Source organism: Hemitrygon akajei, unplaced genomic scaffold (genome assembly GCF_048418815.1).
Source record: "Hemitrygon akajei unplaced genomic scaffold, sHemAka1.3 Scf000050, whole genome shotgun sequence".
NCBI lineage: Eukaryota > Metazoa > Chordata > Chondrichthyes > Myliobatiformes > Dasyatidae > Hemitrygon > Hemitrygon akajei.
In genome coordinates, this window is record NW_027331936.1 from 4,220,970 (window position 1) to 4,241,224 (window position 20,255).

The window sequence follows — 20,255 nt, forward strand, 5'->3', positions numbered from 1 at the left end:
CGTTGTCCTCCCTTTCTGCAGCTGCGATACTATCCCTGGTTTGGCATCGCACTCCCTTTACACTCTGTTACCCGACCCTTTCCAGTCTACAACATCTAAAACCCGGAAAACCCTGAAGCTATCCCTGTCCTTGTGACGGTCGAGTGTCTGTGATAGTTTGGAACATACTTCAACCATTGTAACACTCACGCCAGCAGCATTGAACGTTTGTATTGCTACCTACCTGAACTGTATGAAATCAGCAATCTTCCGCCAATTCAGCAATTTCCGGATGACCAAGTATATGATTGTTTGAATTTGCGACTTATTTGCCAAACCTGTTCATTGTAAAACGACTTTATTTGAAAACTCCGCTGAATTGTCATTTGACGCGGGCGTTATCTACACAGATGGCCATTTAATGTAAACACATACTTCATTCCATTCCTCAGCTCTTCTCTGAATTTCCTCTGTGTCAGTGTATAGATACAAGTATTGGTGCACATGCTGAGGACTTGCAACATGAACCCAAATTGTTGTAGGATGTATACCGGGGAACTCAAATATCTGTTCACGTAAAAATAGTTTTCCAATTGCCATTTCAGGGAATGGGCTACATAGGGCAACCAAAATAATATGAAATTAGCTGATATAGAAAACAGCAAAATCATAGATTTTCTGCGGTTTTCCACCTCGGCATCTTTCTGATTGTCGCTGTTGTGCCGAAGCCTTCTGCGGACTCTATTTGCCTCAACAATATGTCTTATGGTTAACCCGTTAAACACCAGGATTAAGCCGATTGGTAGCAACGGATTTAAAATACTGTCCAGTAATTCGTATCCTCTCCACGCGGGTGAAGTAGCGTATTCATATGTGAGGGCGCAACGCCACGGCGTGTTGTCAATGATGACGTAAGGTTCAACGGCAAAGTAAACCGGGACACATCTCCCGCAGCTCACTATAACCACGGTCACGATAACCACCGTTGCTGTTCTCTCTGTGCAGTATCGCTCCCGCAGCTTTCGGCAACATATTGCGATGAAGCGATCGAAGGTAAAACTGACCGTGAACCAAACAGAACAGTCCGTCGTTGCAACTTTAAATACAAGTGTCAGAGCGCATACGGAGTGATGAGTAGGGATCTAGAATAAATGTGGATATTGTTGGCCTGTTCCACTAAAGCAACAACGATAACCACCATCAGATCCGCTGTTGCCATTCCAACCAGGTAACGGGTGATGCATTTGGACAGTCCGCATTTTCCCCGAGATAGGATCACAATCGCCGTTAAGTTAACTGCAAGAAATTTGGAAACAAAATAGTAATATGGTCAGCTCCCTGAATGCCCCCATTCTACCGATGCTACGGAGGGTATGGTCTGTTTGGAAGAGGAAAGCGGGAATCCTGTGTGTGCGGTCTCGGTCGCTGCACTCCGGCTGGACCGAGTGTGAGTGTCAGTGGATTGGCGACCTACCCACAGTTTAGAGCGAGGCATCCGAGTTCCACGACTCACGGGCCGGTGAACAGAAGATTGTAAACAAAACCATTTCTATTATTAGGGGCGAAACAGTTGAAGCGATTGTTTGCAGCGGTGACAAAGTGGAATCACAAGATACAAAACACAATTTATCATTTAATGACTTGTGTAAGAACAGATCTGAGTGTCGAAAATAGACTGGACCGTCATTTAAATAAGCGGCCACGTTGTTATAAGGTCGAAGTGTCTGCGCTGATAGAAACTCGGACCTAGAAAAGCAGAGACGAGCATCACTTCAGAAAGCCTAGCGAGGTGAAAATATGAAACACTGTCAATATCGGCACGAACGTCACTGACGAAAGAAAAATCACTTCGATCAAAGTACGAAAATGAAAATAAAACAATGAGAAGCTGGAATTCTACGTTCCGGAAAACGTTTCAGCCGACGGTAGCATCTGTGCTCAGTAACAGTGCGGATACCGCAGCAGAGTAACGACGGCACCATACATAAAGTAACCAGCTCCGGCATCTTACCGGGGACACCAACCGCTACAAGTGTGGGATAGAAAATGGCCGCGATGTAGTAAATAGCCGGATATTCCATATTCTGTCAGAAGCAACGTTCAGCTGCTCAGATGGACTGGTGATCGGTTTAGCAGACTTTTATTGAGGTGAGAGCAATTCCACTGAGGCAATTAGCGTGGCGATCACGTCAGGGATATTAGTGATAACCAAGTGCACAAACACTTACATTAAACTATTTTTATCACTGTTCCGTGTCATTAATTTGACTCCTCAGGGGATATTGCAATCTATTTACTTTAAAACAAAATATGATTTGAATTTTCCATGTTATTTTCCATGATATCTGGCTTCAGCAATTTAAATAGGATTTTTAAAAAAAATATCTGTGTTGCTTTCAAAGTAGACATTCATCTTGAAGTCGATTTATTTTGTAACATTTTGAGCACATTCGCTTCTGAAATTGAGGAAAGGAGATTGTTTGGCAAGGGGAACGGAGAACACTTCTTTATTAAAGGGGAATATTCGTTCATTCTTTTCTTTCGTTCGCTCCAGTATTCCGAGCCGTGTGAGTGATGGATATCACAGTGACAACTGACATATTTTACAATAAAATACACTGCACATATTCCTCTAAACACTGTAAAAGATCCACAGCGATATTCCAGAGACCTGTGGTCAAAAAGGGAAGGTGTCTTCTGGAGTTTAGCGAGGGCTGAGGACAGTTTGAAGAACAACGTATTCCAGCGCACGCATGGGCCGACTGACAGGAACCTGACCTCTGCCAGTGAATGACTTGACCACCCCGTACCCGTGATCTTCTATGCAGTCGATTTAACTTTAAAGATATTCTCAAACCAGCTACAATTCTACCAGTATTTCGCCATCCATTCTATGTTTGAACAAATGTAACAAGTTAAATCTGTGAACATTCCGCAGGTTTTCAGGCTGTTCTATTATTTGCCACGAAGTTGTCTGTTTTTCTCCTCATTTGCTTTCAGCTATATTGCCTTCCATACAAACATAGAAACATAGAAAGCCTACAGCACAACATAGGCCCTTCGGCCCATAAAGTTGTGCCGAACATGGTCCTACATTAGAAATTACTAGGGTTACGCATAGCCCTCTATTTTTCCAAGCTCCATGTACCTATCCAAAAGTCTCTTAAAAGACCCAGTTGTTTCCGCCTCCACCACCGTTGCCGACAGACCATTTCACACACTCACTACTCTCTGAGTTGAAATCTTACTCCTGACATCTCATCTGTAACTACTCCCAAGCACCCGAATCCTGTATCCTCTTGTTGCAACCATTTCCTCTCTGGGAAAAAGCCTCTGACTATCCACATCATCAATGCCTCTCATCACCCTGTACACCTCTATCAGGTCATCTCTCATCCTCCGTCCCTCCAAGGAGAAAACGCCGAGTTCACTCAACCTGTTTTCTTAAGCAATGGTCACTATGAGTATGTGCAGAACAGCGGATGTGTTCAAGCTCACCTGTCAATCACACTTCCTTCTGCTCCTGCAGTGCACCGCTTCGTGCCGATTATGGTTCTCGTACCGATGAGCGGCCCTAGGTTTATTGGGGAAAGTCTCATCACTCTCGTTCCATTGTGGAACTCGTACTATTGTGCGGCCCTCGGTTGACTCGAGAAAGTATCACCTCTGCCTTCAAGTTCATCCTTTCAAAGTGAATCACTTCGTACCTTTCCAGGTTCAACTTCATCTGTAACTTCTTAACGCTGCTCTGCGTCCTGTCACTGTCCTGTAGTAACCTGTGACTACCTTCTATACTATTCATAATTTCACCAACTTCCACATCATCGTAAATACAATAATCCACCCCTCCACCTCCTCATCCAAATCATTCATAGAAACACAAAAAGCCGGGGGTCTCAAACTGATCACTGCAGGACACCACTGGTCACCGACATCCAGGGAGAAAACCCTTTATCCACAACTACAGTCTGCCTTTAGTGGGCGTCAGTCCTGAATCCACCAGCCAACTCTCCCTGGATACCAAGCCTTCTGACGCTATGAACGGTCCTACCATGGTTAACCGCATCAAATGCCTTACCAAATGGAGTCAAGGAGATACAAAGCACGAGTTCTAATTTACTGACTTACAACAGAACAGGCCTACGTGTCGAAAATAGACCGGACCGCCATTTAAATGAGATGCCACGTTGTTATAAGGTCGAAGTGTTTGCACTGACAGAGACTCGGAACGAGAAAAGCAGAAGCCAGCATCACTTCAGAAACTCTAGCGAGGTAAAATTATGAGAAGTTGTCAAAAGTAATTTCGATCGAAATACGAAAGATGAAAATAAAGCAATCAGATGCCTGAACCCTCCATTGCGGAAACATGTTTTTCTTTCGTTTGTTCCAGTCAATCCGGGCGCTTTGAGTGATGGAAATCACAGTGACAGCTGACATGTCTTACAGTAACATATAGTGCACATGTTCCTGCAAACGCTTTAAAGGATCCACAGCGATATTCCAGAGCCCTGTGGTCAAAGTGGGAACGTGTCCTCGGGAAATTAGCGAGGGCTGCAGACCGTTTGAAGAACAATGTGTAAAGGGGATTTCTTCTTTTTCTTTGTTACTGTGTATGTAATCAAAATGGCTTCTTAGTTTTGTTAAAAGTAGGAATGCTTCTTTGTTGCGAGAGAGTGCTGGAAGCTTGTTTGGGTTAAAATTTACTGATAACGAGAATTGTCTTCCTTTGTAAACCAATTGGGATTAATGTTGTTCTTTCTTCTGAGTCTGTAAGCTATTGTTGGCGGGTTTTTGGAGATTCGGCGCGAGGGGTTGAGAGACAGAGGAAGCGATCTGTAAACTGGGCGCGGAACGGACCCCAAGCAGGGGTCCAAGGCCAGGAGGTACCCCGAGGAGAGGAGATGAAGATAGATCTGCTTGGTTGACGACTTCGGATGGTCCTGAGCTGCGAGTCGAGGAGTTCGGAGGGGATCGAATGGTGGCCAGAAGTCTTCAGTAATTGAGCTACAACGGTTGTGCACGAAGTGGTTTGGACTTTGATAAGTTTGGCGCGTTTTCTTCATTTTCTTTTCCTTCATGTATACTGCATCGTTATTAATTACTTAGTTATAGTAATCTTTATAAATTGTAATCATTTAATCGCATATGGTGTACTGTCTGTTTTTGGGCGAGGCGGGGACATCACACAGCATCCACACCAGCTGATTACCCAGTTTGGCGGGGCCGAAGGCTGCTCGCCCTAGACAAGAACGAGCTGAGCGGGCCTGAGGCAACCCAGGGGGTCACATTGTGGGGTTCTCGTCCCGATTGATTACTGGGGAAGATGTGCGATCGCCCTCTTTAAATTATGTCTGCGGAGAACAGCAGGTGTGCCTTTGCTGGTGTGCGATTGCTGGTTATCTCTGCATGTGTGTTGAGTGGGGTGGCTGTTGGTGCCCCGGAGGGCGTTGTTCGAGTTCCGGCTAGCGTTGACGAAATGGTGGTGGGGCCATGGGCTGTCCATACTGTTAGGAGAGCGAGGAAGGACTGGCGGGTATGTTCCAGCTATGGTGGGCTCCACCCGGTTGTTGCAATAATGTCCAGCCCTAAAGGGACAGAGATGTGGGTGGAGCTGATCTCTCAGTTGTTGGGTGAGTGGCAGTGCTTGGCTGAGGGAAAGCGACAGGGATTGGTTGAAAGTTTGAGTAGGCGGGCTGGTGACGTTGTTAGAACTGTCGGTTACAATTATCTCGAAGTGACAGCTGCCAGTTCTGGGAAAGTGTGGGAAAATGCGTTTGGTTCGACTGGAAGTCAAATGTCGCAGCTGGGGGGCTTACCATATCCGTGGCAGGAGATTGGTGGAAAGTTTTTAGGGTATCCCTTTTGGTTAGGAGGGCAGATAAATTGCTTGCGGTGCCAGGGGGATCTGTCAAGGGGATCAGCTCCTCCCTCAGTTGTTCAGTTGATCCGAGAGGTGTCGGGAAACTTAGAGGAGGCCTAGTGGGGGAACGGCTTGGGGTCTCTGGGGGAGCACGTTCCCAGCAATGTACCAAGGAACTCCCGAAAGGAACAGACACTATTCCTGAAGGCTTAGAGGGACCACGCACTCAGGTGTCGTTACGGATGGATGGAAGCCACGTTAAAGCCATCCTCGACAGCGGGGTGTCGGTTAAGTTGCTGTACAGTTTGTTTTATAACCGTTATTGGAAGCATTTACCCTTGACGACATTGAGGGCACTGGAGATTTGGGGTAACAGTGCCGGTGATTATCGAGACGACGGTTGCTGGTCAGTGAAAATGGAGTTCTTAGAGGCAAATGTGGGGGTGACTGAGGTTCGTGAATCATTAATGCTGATGTGTCCGGACACCGTTGAGACGGGCAGCGTTTCGGTTCTGGAGAGAACCAATATCCTGCTGGTGCGCTTGGGGGCCTGCCCCGAGGAGGCAGGTGAGAGCTGTTTGGAGGCATTTTCGATGCAGCCAGAGTTTCGAGCTGCTTGTGCGGACGTGTATAGCATACGGCCGATACCGGATTCAAACAAGAGCCGGTGGTGGTACGGCCTGGCGGAAGTATCTGAGTGTGAGCCCCTCTTAGTGGACGCTGCGGAATACCACGAGGGAGGGGAGTCGACCGCTGAAGACACCCCGGTGAGAAAGAGGTCGCGGCGACTGGGCCCTGAAGCCGGGGGAGACGTAGGCAGCGTGTGTGTGGATTATATTGCGCAGAAGAGGCGCACTGTCATTGATCAGAATACGGCCCTGCGGGCCGAAGAGGCGATGGCCTGTCTGAGTGGTGCGAAGTGGTTTAAGGTGTTGGATCTGAGGAATGGATGTTGCCAGATTCCGATGAGTGAGGCCGACAAGGAGAAGACGGCCGTTATAGGTCCCCCAGGATTATTCCGGTCCGAAAGGATGCCACAGGGCATATCCGGAGCCCTTGCAACATTCCCGCGGGGCATGCGGAAGACCATGGGGGATGTGGAGGCGTTTGGAGTTTTGGCGTATGTGGATGATCTCCTGGTATTTGGATTTGCTTCGGGAGAATATGAAGTGAGGCTGTTGCAGGAGCGGCTGAGAACTACTGAGTTAAAGTGTTTATTGGACACGTGCCAGGGCTGGTGAAGGTCGCAGCTTGTGAGTGACTGTCTCTACGGAATCAAGTTTGAAATGAAGACGGAGAGACTGGAGAAAGTTGATCTGGAAGAAGTCATGATGAAGAAAAAGCTGGAGAAGTGCAGTGAATACTGAACTGGAGGCTGACCAATCTTTAACAACTGCTTTTCTGGTCGGGGTTGAAGAAGCTGTTGGAGTAACTGCGTCCCAGATTGAGATGGCCGGGATGCGTGAGTCAGAACTGCTGAGCCTGTGGCGAGAGTTGCAGGGGCCAGAGAAGAAGCTGATATCTCGATTACAGGAGGCTGAAGAGGCTGCGGGAGCAGTGTAGGCCACGTGTTTCCGTTTGGAGAAGATCAAACAGCAGCTACCGGTCGCGGAAATGAGGAAGAATACAGATTCGAAGGATAATGTGCTGGATGTGTGGTACATGCTGCCTTTTGCTGACTTTCCCTCGATTGAGGAAGAGACCTTTGGCCCTTCTCCCACTGAGTCAGGTGTAGTGGGAAGGGTTAGCTGTGTGCAGTGGGGGGCATGAGTGGGGTTGGGAGAGGAGTTGGTAGCGGGCCCGAGGTATCCCCAGTTGTGTCCGAGCCTGAAGGTTTTAAGTAAGGGGGTACGGAGGTCTCAGAGGGTTAGGAAACTCCCAGATAAGTTGGCCTATGTAGCACCTGAGGAACAGGGCGTGAGGATTACTGTTTGGGGAGCAATGTCACTGTTTGTGCCTGGGTTAGGGTTTGTGTTGGCAGGAAGAGTGGGCGAGTTATTTCGTAGTCATGAGGACATGAGTATTATTTGCTGGGGGGAGAGTGTAAAGGGGGTTTCTTCTTTTTCTTTGATACTGCGTATGATAATCAAAATGGCTTCTTTGTTTTGTTAGAAGTAGGAATGCTTCTTTGTTGCGAGAGAGTGCTGGAAGCTTGTTTGGGTTAAAATTTACTGATAACGAGAATTGAATTCCTTTGTAAACCAATTGGGATTAATGTTGTTCTTTCTTCTGAGTCTGTAAGCTATTGTTGACGGGCTTTTGGGCAGATCGGCGTGAGGGGGTGAGAGGGAGAGGATGCGATGCTGTAAACTGTGCGAGGAACGGACCCCAAGCAGGGGTCCAAGGCAAGGAGGTACCCCGAGGAGAGGAGATGAAGCTAGATGTGCTTGGTTGACCACTTCGGGTGGTCCTGAGCTGCGAGTCGAGGCGTTCGGAGGGGATCGAATGGTGGCCAGAAGACTTCAGTAATTGATCTCCAACGGTTGTGTACGAAGTGGTTTGGACTTTGTTAAGTTTGGCGCCTTTTCGTTATTTTCTTTTCCTTCATATATACTGCATGGTTATTAATCAGTTATAGTAATCTTTATAAATTGTAATCATTTAATCGCATATGGTGTCCTGTTTGTTCTTTGGCGAGGCGGGGACATCACACAGCATCCACACAAGCTGATTACCCAGTCTGGCGGGGCCGAAGGCTGCTCCCCCTAGACGAGAACGAGCTGAGCGAGCCTGAGGCGACTCAGGGGGTTACAATTACATTCACCCTGGACGGGTTTATATTTCCTGAAATGTACCTGATTTAACCTGGAAATGAAAATTAGTCGTCTGTGAGAGTAGAACAGTAAAGAAAGCACAACTATTCCCTGTAAATTATCCCGGTATCAATTTGTCGGTTATTCCTGGAAATGTGTTCGCTAAAGTTGTTGCTAACAACGTTCACATGAATAATCTCCGGAATGATCAGCTTTATGTTTGAGGAGCATTTGATGGTTCTGTACCTGTGCTCAATGGAGTTCAGAGGGACGGTGGGAGTGGTGGGAGATGTATGGTTAAATAAACAAATGGAATGCTGAGAAGCCTGGATACAGTGGACATGGAGAGGATGTTTCCATTAGACAGAGAGTCTGTCATCTGACAGCACAGTCTCAGGAAAAAGATGCTTCTCTATAAAACTGGGATGAGAAAGATTCTTTGGTCAAAAGATGTCTGATCTGTGGAATTTGTTGCCGCAGAGGTTGGTTTAGGCTGCCATTTGGGTATATTTATGACAGGGATTAATATATTCATGATTGGTGAGTAGCTGAGGATTACAGGAGGAAGGCTGATGTTGGAATGAATGTTGGATGTTGGAACATATGATGTTGGAATGAAAATCAGCTGTGGTTAAATGGTGAGGCAGACCAGATGGATCAAATCACCTATTTCTGTTCCTGACTGAATGATGGCTCCACCTTATCCCATATTGTTTTGTGATGTGTGAGGGACAATAAAAGATTGTTTACTGATATCATTATATCTGCCTTCAACTTTTAATTTTCAGTGAGTTTTGTTCTTAGTAACATTAAGCAGAAATGTTTGGTTCTCGTTTTTATTGTTAATGTGCTTCATTATCTCTCTAGTTAAAGTTAGACCTGTGGTGAGAGGTTTATTGGAAGAAAAAAAAAATAACCGGAAGCAAACCACAGCTGAAGACGAGGGAACAGCAACAAGTGAACCAGCCCGAGAACTCAGAGCATAAACTGGAGAGAACAACTCTGAATCAACTGACTCGGCGTTCTCATTGATTCAGTCAGGAGAAAGGTTGGTGAGTCTCATTTACTCAAACATTGGTCCTTTAAACATTACATACTTGTACAAGGGAAGGTAGGATTTAGTTGGAGTGGGACTGAATGTTCCCAGAAGAACCAGTTATGCCTCTGTCAGTTTCAGTTGCCATCACTGCAGGTCTGGTACTGTGTTTCCAGCAGCCCAGCCCTTTAAAACCACTCCCATTCTGTGGAAGTCGAATCCGGAGAAAGTCTCTCAGAGAACGTACGGTACAAACTCTTTATTTCAGGTACCCGGGGCTTACTCAGTTAGTCGCTCAAACAGGAACAGTCAATGACTGTTCCCACCCAATCCACTAACTGACTAACAATTCCCCTTACACCACAGATATATCCATCCAGATACCCCCCACACAAGACAGGCTGGAGCCAAAGATATTTACTACATGACAGCCCCTAAAGACAAATTACGAAATAGTCATAATGACTTACACACACAGAACAGACTGAAGCTGTCCTATCTCTACACATGAGTGCACAAGGAGATAAGCATCCTGAAACCCTAGCTAGCTACCCTCAAGAAGAAATATGACTCAGCATGGCTTAGTACATCTGTTGATCATCAGCAGTTTCTTTCAGAAAAACAGGCTGCTAAAGTTTAACGAAGTGTTAACCCTTTTACATACTTTATCATTCCCTCCTTTAGATCATTACATGATCAAGAAAGCAGTAACCTTTTACAGAGAAAGCAACCAAGTACAGCATTGACATCTCAGTGGGTAAAAACAATGTACATCAGTAATTATAACAATGATATGTACAACTATTAGGACATAATGCAATATCATGCCCCACATATTACCAAACAGGCCTTCGAAGATCACCATTTCGACTCTTCGGTCAACCCGTGAAAATCTTGCCCTACTTCCTTGACGCTGTCAATCTCCTTGGCATTGTGCTCGGAGAGGGATGTAATGTTAGTAGACTCATCAGGGATATAGGTGCCGCATTCTGTATCAATAATAGCACAGTTTCCCTCTTTCTCAGCTGGGATAAACTCTAAAGCCGTACGATTCTGTACGACTGTTTGCTTGATTGCAATCATTTCAGTGGATGTTTCTGTTACTTTGGCCTGTGTTTCTGTCAGGGCCCCTGCAGTATTGTGGCCAGCTCCTCAAGTGCTTGTAGCCAAATTGATTATCTCTCATGAATTCCTGGATACTACATAGGAGAGAAAAGCGATCATCCAAAATCGCTCAGTCTCAGTTATTCCTCTCGGCTGCTGGGCACCTGCAGTTATGGCCAGGATGCATGTTTCCCAGTATAGGAAGTTCAGTTTGGTGGGGGCCTGAGATACCATCCCTCAAAACACTGACAGCCACAGTCATCTCTGACTGGTCCACAGCTCCTCACTCACTTCCCCGGATGTTATTTGAGGAAGCCCAGGCTGAGAGTTCCACACTCTGGTTGAGCAGAATTACTGAATTGGAACCATAGTTTTACCATGCTGTGGAATTTCAGCACAAACCCAGCAGGTCCCTGGTTCTACCTGTTTGGCAAGGTGTGACAGAAAGACAGAAAGGTGTTTACATGGGGGCTTCCGGAAAGACATAAACACAAACACCTCTGTTACATTCCCGTAACGGTTTAAATGAACCAGCAGCGATAGACCACACCTGGAGTGTGGTTTTGATGTTAAAACCACTGTCTTTATTCGTATCTACTTATAATATAACAAATTAAGCAAAATAATCAAAAGATAAAAGTGTTATGAGCACACATACGTGTAAATAATACTCCCAAATCACTGAGCGCAGGGAATACCAAGCTTAAAGTCTTGAGACGGTAAAGAATGAAAGTTCAGTTCATCCACGTAATCAATGACGAGAGAGAGATATTTGTAATCCAAGGTGAATGTCAAGAGAAGGCAATTATGTTGAATTCCACAAATTCCACAGTGGTAAAACAGGATAACAGTCGCTGTAGGTCTTATCCGTCGTTGTTCTAAATCCACATACGAATTATCTCCAAAAGTAGCTTATCACAGGAGTACTGTCTTCAGAAGGAACTACCACCCAGGCAAGGGTTAATGCACAGGTAGATTCCGCAAGGTACTCCCAATCCAGACCCAACACACAAAGTATTACTGACAGTGATTTCCACAGAATATCCCTTCTCACAAATGGTTACCACATAACACACCCGAATCCAGCTAAGGGTTAACAAAAGTGTTAGCAACGAGATACTCCAACAAATCCCCATTTGGATTATACGGATTATCACCAACAGTGATTGGTCACAGGAGTACCCACTTCAAGTGAATTACCACCCCCAGGCAAGGGTTAGCACAAGTGGTCCTCACAGGATACTCCCAAACCAACAGATCCACTCCAATGGATCAAACAAAGTGACAATCACACATTCGGTATACACCGGATCAGTAGTCAACCCACCTTGTGGGCATAGGAGAGTCCAAACAGTGGCCTTTCCACTAGGCCCTTTGTTTCGAATTTTCCATCTTCTTTCTTTCTCTCTGGCTGACTGTGTTTGTGACTGTCCTTGCTTAAATAAAACAAACTGTAAGCTATGTAAACACAAGCCGCAAGCAAGTGTAAACACGCTGCATCGTCAAATAGTTCCGCCCCTCTCTCTCTCTCAGTAAGAATCAAACAGGAGCTGGGAAAGCCAGGCTTGAATACACAGGAATTTAGAAGGAGAATTTAGAATTTAGTCTTTTCTCCCCGTATTGCCTTTTTAGTTATCTTCTGTTGCTCTTTAAACGTATCCCAATCCTCTCGCTTCCCTTTCATCTTTGCTATGTTATACATCTTCTCTTGCATTTTTATACTGTCCTTGACTTTCCTTGTTGTCCACGGTCGCCCCCTACTCCCCTTAGCTGGCTTTTACCACAGAGATGGGGTGGGACTACAACCAGAGGCCATGGGTTAAGGGTGGAAGGTGAAATGTTAAGGTGAACATGAGGGGAAACTTCTTCACACAGACAGTCATCCGGGTGTGGAATGAGCAGCCAGCACAAGTAGTGCATGCGAGCATGTTTTCAACATTTAAGAGGTTCGTGTAGGTATCTGGATGGTAGGGATGTGGGAGTGGGCAGTTTAATTAGTTCAGCAAAAAACCAGATGGCCCAAATGGCCTGTTTCTGTATTGTAATTTTCCACAAGAACCTGAAGTAATACTAATATTCACTCTAAGTCCTTTTAACAGCTGTGCAGACCAACCATTCACCTCAGCAGGGATTTTTTATATGGCGTTAAAATTGTGGAACTTTAAGTTAATAATACGTGACAGAAAATCCCAGATGCACGTCAGGAAAGACAATTTGCATGAGAGTGTTTCAGTTACTGTGGGGCCAGGAACACATGCAGCTCAGCAGGAAGAGGGAATAATACCACTGGAGAGAGTCAAACTGAGCCAAGGCACAGATTGGTGATGGCAGAAATGCCATGTTCTTATAGAGACAGGAGGAGCATCAGGGAATTGATGGTCATTCCAGATACCAGCACTCTGCCCAGTCAGGTGATGATTTCTCTGTCCAGCTTGGGTTCAACCTCATTGTAACAGTGAGGAACAGCCAAATCAAAACTTGGCGACTCAAGTAATCTCATCTGAAATATTGTCCTACAGCCATTGATGGACTTTGTAAATCATTTTACAGGTTAAAAACGAGAGGGAATTTGTCTCCAGGAATCTCAAACACAGCACGCCAGTCTTGCTGTCTCTGTCTAGATATTTAAGAAGTGGAGCGAGGGACTCAAACGACCATTCTTTCTACTCAGACTGTGGGGAGGGATTCTTTCGGTCATCTGCCCAACTGGCACGCCCGTCATTTTACACAGGAGAAAGGCCGTTCACCTGCGCAGACAGTGGGAATAGATTCACTCGGTTATCACAATTGAAGGTACATCAGCAAGTTCACACTGGGCAAGGCCATTCATCTGTTCTGTGTGTGAGAAAGGATTCAATTGGTCTTCCCACCGGTGGACACACCAGTCAGTTCACACCGGGCAGAGGCTGGTGATCTGCAGAATTTGTGGGAAATGATTCACTCAATCATCTGACGTAATGGCACACCAGCGGGTTCACACCGGGGAGAGGCCATTCAACTGCTCCGAATGTGCGAAACGATTCACTCGGTCATCCGACCTACAGAGACACCATCGAGTTCACACTGGGGAGAGGCCGTTCACCTGATCAGAATGTGGGAATGGATTCACTCAATCTTCCACCCTACAGAGACACCAGCGAGTTCACACTGGGGAGAGGCCGTTCACCTGATCAGAATGTGGGAATGGATTCACTCAATCTTCCACCCTACAGAGACACCAGCGAATTCACACTGGGGAGAAGCCATTCACCTGCTCAGAATGTGGGAAGAGATTCGCTCACTCATCCAACCTACATAGTCATCAGCGAGTTCACACTGGGAGAGAAGCCGTTCACCTGCTCAGACTGTGGGAAGCGATTCACTCTGTCATCCCACCTACAGAGTCATCAGCGAGTTCACACTGGGGAGAAGCCGTTCACCTGCTCAGAATGTGGGAAGGGATTCACTCAGTCATCCAACCTACAGAGACATCAGCGAGTTCACACTGGGGGGAAGCCGTTCACTTGCTCAGAATGTGGGAAGCGATTCACTCTGTCATCCCACCTACAGGGTCATCAGCGCGTTCACACTGGGGAAAAGCCGTTCACCTGCTCAGAATGTGGGAAGGGATTCACTCAGTCATCCAACCTACAGAGACATCAGCGAGTTCACACTGGGGAGAAGCCGTTCACTTGCTCAGAATGTGGGAAGCGATTCACTCTGTCATCCCACCTGCAGAGTCATCAGCGCGTTCACAGTGGGGAAAAGCCGTTCACCTGCTCAGAATGTGGGAAGCGATTCACTCGGTCATCCAACCTACAGATACATCAGCGAGTTCACACTGGGGAGAAGCCATTCACCTGCTCAGTCTGTGGGGAGAGATTCACTCAGTCATCCACCCTACAAAGTCATCAGCGAGTTCACACTGGGGAGAAGCCGTTCACCTGCTCAGAATGTGGGAAGCGATTCAGCCGGTCATCCAACCTACAGAGACATCAGCGAGTTCACACTGGGGAGAAGCAGTTCACCTGCTCAGAATGTGGGAAAGGTTTCATTCAGTCATCTCAAGTACTGGCACATCAGTCAGTCCACAATGGGGAGTTGCCGTCGTTATGAATCCTTAGGTTTCGTTTGCTGTGGACTGTCATTTTAAGAGAGAGAGATTAAGAAGTCAAATCAGTTTGACTTGCAGTTTGTTTACATCGCTCGCAGCTTGTTTAGTTTTAACCGAGGACACAGACACTCAGAATCAGACGGAGACGAAGTAGGAAAAATGGAAGGAACAAAACCAGGGAACTAGTGACCAAGTGTCACTGATTGCTACTTCCCTATGCCCACAAGGTTAGGTTAATTATCGATTCAGCATACATCGAATGTGTGGATGTCACCTCGTTTGATCCATAGGAGTGGATCTGATTTGGGGTATCCTGTGAAGACCACTGATTTGTTAACCCTTCCCTGGGTGTGTTGTGGTAATTCACTTGAAGACGATACCCTTTGAAGACGATACTGTTGTCTCGTTTTACCACCATGGAACCTGTGGAATTCGACATAATTGCCTTCTCTTGACATTTAGCCTGGATTACAAATATCTCTCTCATCACCTATTCCATGGATGAACTGAACTTTCATACTTTACCATCTCAATTCTCCAAGCCTTGTTTCCCCCGAGCTCAATAGTTTGGGAGTTTTATTTCCGCACATATATACACGTAAAACTGTTAACTTTTGTTTATCTTGCTTAAATTACTATATTACTAGTAGATTCTAATAAAGATAGTTTTAACATCAAAGCAGATTCCAGGTGTAGCCTATTGCTGCTGTTCGTTTCTAAAGCGTTACAATTCATAACAAAATTGGGGCCTGCGTCCGGGATATGAACAGATTTGGGGCGTAGTCATTAATTATCGATTTCATTGTGGAAATTCCTTTGGATTTATTTGTGTGCGGAAAATCAGTAGCAATGGATGTTGACAGATGTCTGGAAGTGCCAGCCTCTGAGGCATTGGAAGACGCCAGAAGGATTGAGTTGTTAAGTATTGCTAAAATGTTAAACCTTGCTAAGGGGAAATCGACGATGAGGAGGGCACAGATGCAGAGGATAATAGCTGAACATTATGTATCTGAGGTTGTGTTTAAAGTGGAGGAGTTGGAGGAAAGTAAACCTAGTTAAGTTTAGCTCCAGTACAAGTGAAAAAAATTAAAGATGGAGGCTGCGGAAAGTCAGAGGCAATTTGAGGCTAGAGAGGCAGAAAAACAGAGGGAGGATGCAGAAAGGCAGAGGCTGTTCGAGCTGGAAAAGATAGAGAGATTGCAGAAAAGGGGTCGAGTGTTAGACTCTGGTGATAAGTTTAAGGCCATTCGGGAAGTTAAATTGGTACCTCCATTTGACGAGGTAGAGGTTGATGAATACTTTCAGCATTTTGAGAAGGTTGCTCAGTTTATATTGGCCAAAAGAAGGTTGGCCTATTCTCTTACAAAGTGTAATTAAGGTGAAGGCTCAGTAAGCCTATTCTGCTTTGACAGTTGATGAAGCAGCTGATTATGACATTGTGAAACAAGCTGTCCTCAAAGCTTACGAGTTGGTCCCAGAATCATACAGGCAAAAGTTTAGAAATTTGAGTAAGTATGTGAACCAGACTTATATGGATCTTGCTTATGAGAAGTTTTTTGTGTTTTGACCGCTGGTGCACATATAAAAATATAAATGATGATTTTAACAGCTTGAAAGGGTTGGTTTAAATTGCAGAATTTAGAGGATGTGTGCCTGAAGACATAAAGAGATATTTAGATGAAAAGGATGCTGCCACTTTGCAGGGGTCTGCTGGATTAGCAGATGAGTTTGCTTTAACTCATAAGGTTAAGTTTATCCCGAATAAGAGATTCCAAAAGAGTAGCAGGGATCACCAGGGTAAACCAGAAATTAAAGCTGGGACTAGTGACAAGAGTAGGGATGAAGGGAAGCAGTTGAAGGAGAAATATGCTGGTCTTACTTGTTACTGTTGTAAGAAAGCTGGTCATATGATGGCTAATTGTTGCCTCCTGGGGGAGAGAAAGGAAAAGGAGGCAGTCCTAAATGCCTGTGTTCAGTATGTTGAAGCACCTGTAAATCCACAGGGTTCTGAACATTCTGTTGAGGCTCAGATAAGGATTTGAGAGGCCTGACCCAGTTAAGAAGAGATTTGATTATTTTATGTCAGATGGGATTGTATTATTAAAGGAAGGGTCAACCCCGGTACCACTGAAAATTGTATGAGGTACAGGGGCTTCTCAGTCACTTATATTGGACAGCATTTTAAAGTTTGGTGATGAAACTGAAACTGGTGAGATAAATCTTATTAAAGGCATTGGGGGGCGGTGTCGTTTCTGTGCCATTGTACAAGGTAACTTTACAGTCAGGGTTGGTTTCGGGACCTGTTAAGATTGGATTGTGTTCCAGTTTACCGGTGGAAGATGTTACTTTGCTGTTAGGGAATGACCTGGCAGATGATAAAGTAGTACCTGCAGTGTAGTTGACAACTAAGCCAACCACGGACTACCCACAGATGGATTTTAACATTTATCCTTCCAGCGCAGTAACTCGAAGTATAACTAAAAATTCAGCCGACGCAGACAGTTCTGTGCAGCATGATTCTGATACCCATGATAGCCACAATCGGGATTCCGGTAATAATGACTTGTCAGGGACTTTTCTGCCTTCATTGTTTCAACAAGATTCAGGTAGTAAGTCTGATGAGAAAGATTTATCCCTGTCTAGGAAGGAGTTTATAGCAGAACAGAACCGAGACCCTGAGATTGAAGCTTTAAAAGAAACAGCTCTCTCAGATGATGATATTAAGAAAGTGCCAGTAGGGTATTATCTCAAGGATGGAGTGTTAATAAGGAAGTGGAGGCCACCTGCTATACCAGCGAGTGAGGAATGGGCAATTGTTCACCAAGTTGTAGTTCCTAAAGTTTATAGGGCTGAAATTTTAACTTTGGCCCACAGTATGCTCTTAGGTGGCCATTTTGGAGTGAATATAACTGTAAACAGGGTTATGAAATAATTGTACTGGCCTAATTTCAGGAAAGATGTGACCTTTTGCAAACCTGTCACACTTGTCCAGCTGTGGGTAAACCCCACCAGGTCATCCCAGTGGCCCCACTGTGGATTATACGTGCATTCGGTGAACCCTTTTATGAAAGGATTGTGTTGGCCCATTGCCAAAGACTAAAGCTGGCCATCAGTACCTGCTAACTACAAAGTATTATGTGTACTGCATCCAGATTCCCAGAGGCAATACCTCTCAGAAATATTAAAGCTAAAACTGTCGCCAAAGTTCTTACCAAGTTGTTCTTTTTTTTCACTTCTTCTGGATTGCCTAAAGAAATCCAGTCTGATCAAGTAAGTAATTTTACACCTGGATTATTTCAGTAGGTAGTTTTTGAACTAGGAGCTGAACAAATAACATAATCTGCGTACCGTCTGGAATCACAAGGGCTGTAGAAAGTTTTCATTCTGCACTCAAAACAATGATTAAGACATACTGTGTTGAAAATGGAAAGACTGTGATGAAGGAATATATTTGTTTTTGTTCTCAGTAAGAGAGTCAGTACAGGATCACTGGGGTTTAGTCGACTTGAACTTCTATTTGGTTGTAGACTGAGGGGACATTTAACCTTGTTATAGGAACAGTGGATTGATGGGGATGTACATGTTAACTTGTTAGACTATGTTTTGAAGTTCAAAAATAAACTACACCAAGCGTGTAGTCCAGTGAGACAAAACAAAGATTTCTCAAAACAAAATAAAGTGTTGGTTTGATAAACGGGCTTGCGAAAGAAAATAGAAAGTGTGGGATAAGGTGCTTGCCTTATCTCCAATGTTGACGAATCCACTCCAGGTGAAATTCAATGAACCGTATGAAATAGGCTCTCAAATTAATGATGTGAATTATGTTATTAAAACACCCGACTGACGTAAACTAACACAGGTTGTACACATAAATATGATAAAGCCTTATTTTGACAAAGACGCACCATCTGTGAGTGTTGTTGTCAAAACTTATGAACCTGGTAACCCTGAGAATGAAACAATTGACTCGTCTGAGACTTTTCACAAGCCAAACAAGGTCGCAGTTAGGCTAATGAACTCTGTTGTTCTAGAAAACATTGATAACAAGTTGTCTCATCTGCAGCCAAAGCAACAACAACAGCTGAAGGAATTAACTCTGAAGTTTAAAGATTTATTTCCCGATGTTCCCAAGCAAACCACGGTCGTAGTACATGATGTAGATATTGGTCAAGCCAAACCTATTAAACAACACCCATATCATATGAAAGTAGAAAAGTGTAAATTGGCTGAGCAAGAAATTGAAAATATGCTGGGAAATGGTATTATTAGTCCTGCAGCATCAGATTGGAATCACCCTGTGTTATTGTGCCCAAATCTGATGGCAGTGTTAGATTTTGCACTGGCTATAGGAAGGTAAATGCAGTAACAAAAACAGATGCCTATCCTATCCCTAGGGTGGATGATTGCATCGATAAAGTTGGAAAAGCTAAATTTCCAACGAAGATTGATCTGTTGAAATGGTATTGGTGTGTTCCTTTGATGGACAGAGGTAGAGAAATGTCTGCGTTTGTGACACCTTCTGAGTTGTATGAATGCAATGTTTTGCCGTTTGGAATGAAAAAATGGTCCAGGATCATTCCAGAGAACGTTTGATTCTGTAATTCGAGGGTTAGACCACACAGATGCCTATATCGATGACTTAGTCACAGGGAGTGACACTTGGGAAGAGCATATCTCTGCAGTAGAGAAGCTGTTTGACAGGCTTTCCCAGGCCAGCCTTACATTTAGCTAAGAGTGAATTTTGCCATGCCACTGTGACCTATCTTGGCTATGTTGTAGCTCAAGGCAAGTGGGCTCCTGTTCAGGCAAAGGTCCAGGCAATTTCTCAAGTTCCTATTCTGACTGCTAAGAAGGCTCTTAGAAGGCTTCTGGGAATGGTTGGATATTATCGTAAGTTCTGTAAGAACTTTGCTTATACCGCCCTTCCTCTGACTAATCTCCTCAAGAAGGGTAAAATGTTTATTTGGACCGAGCCTTGTCAGGAGGCATTTGATCGATTGAAAGCCATTTTTATGTCATTAACCTGTACTCAGGGCACCTGACATTACAAAGCCATTTTCTATAGCTGTGGATGCCAGTGATGAAGCTGCTGGGGCAGTGTTATTACAGAAAGATGATGATGATGTTGAACAGCCTGTAGCTTACTTTTCGAGAAAATTCAATGAGCATCAAAGAAATTATTCCACCTTAGCGGGCTCATTGTTGACATTTAAGAAAAACCTGGACAGGTATCCGGATGAGAGGCGTTTGGGTTGATATGGCCCAGGTGCAGGTCAGTGGGACTAGGCAGAAAAATGGCTCGGCACAGCCAAGAAGGGCCAAAAGGCCTGTTTCTGTGCTGTAATGTTCTATGGTTCTTAGAGAAAGAGTTGTTGTCACTCATCTTGGCTTTGCGGCATTTCGATGTCTGTGTTTGCCCTGTGCAGGAAC

At 44.9% G+C, this 20,255-nt stretch overlaps 1 protein-coding gene across 1 annotated transcript in view; it reads left to right on the forward strand.

The window, feature by feature from the left end:
• The first annotated feature begins 6,432 nt into the window (after positions 1 to 6,432).
• The window catches only part of LOC140721096 (uncharacterized), a 43,365-nt gene continuing 29,542 nt past the window's right edge, over positions 6,433 to 20,255 (forward strand). The window contains 3 exon segments of the mRNA XM_073035961.1: positions 6,433 to 6,651; positions 13,945 to 14,049; positions 14,051 to 14,730. Of these exon segments, the coding sequence (XP_072892062.1) occupies positions 6,433 to 6,651; positions 13,945 to 14,049; positions 14,051 to 14,730 (1,004 nt within the window).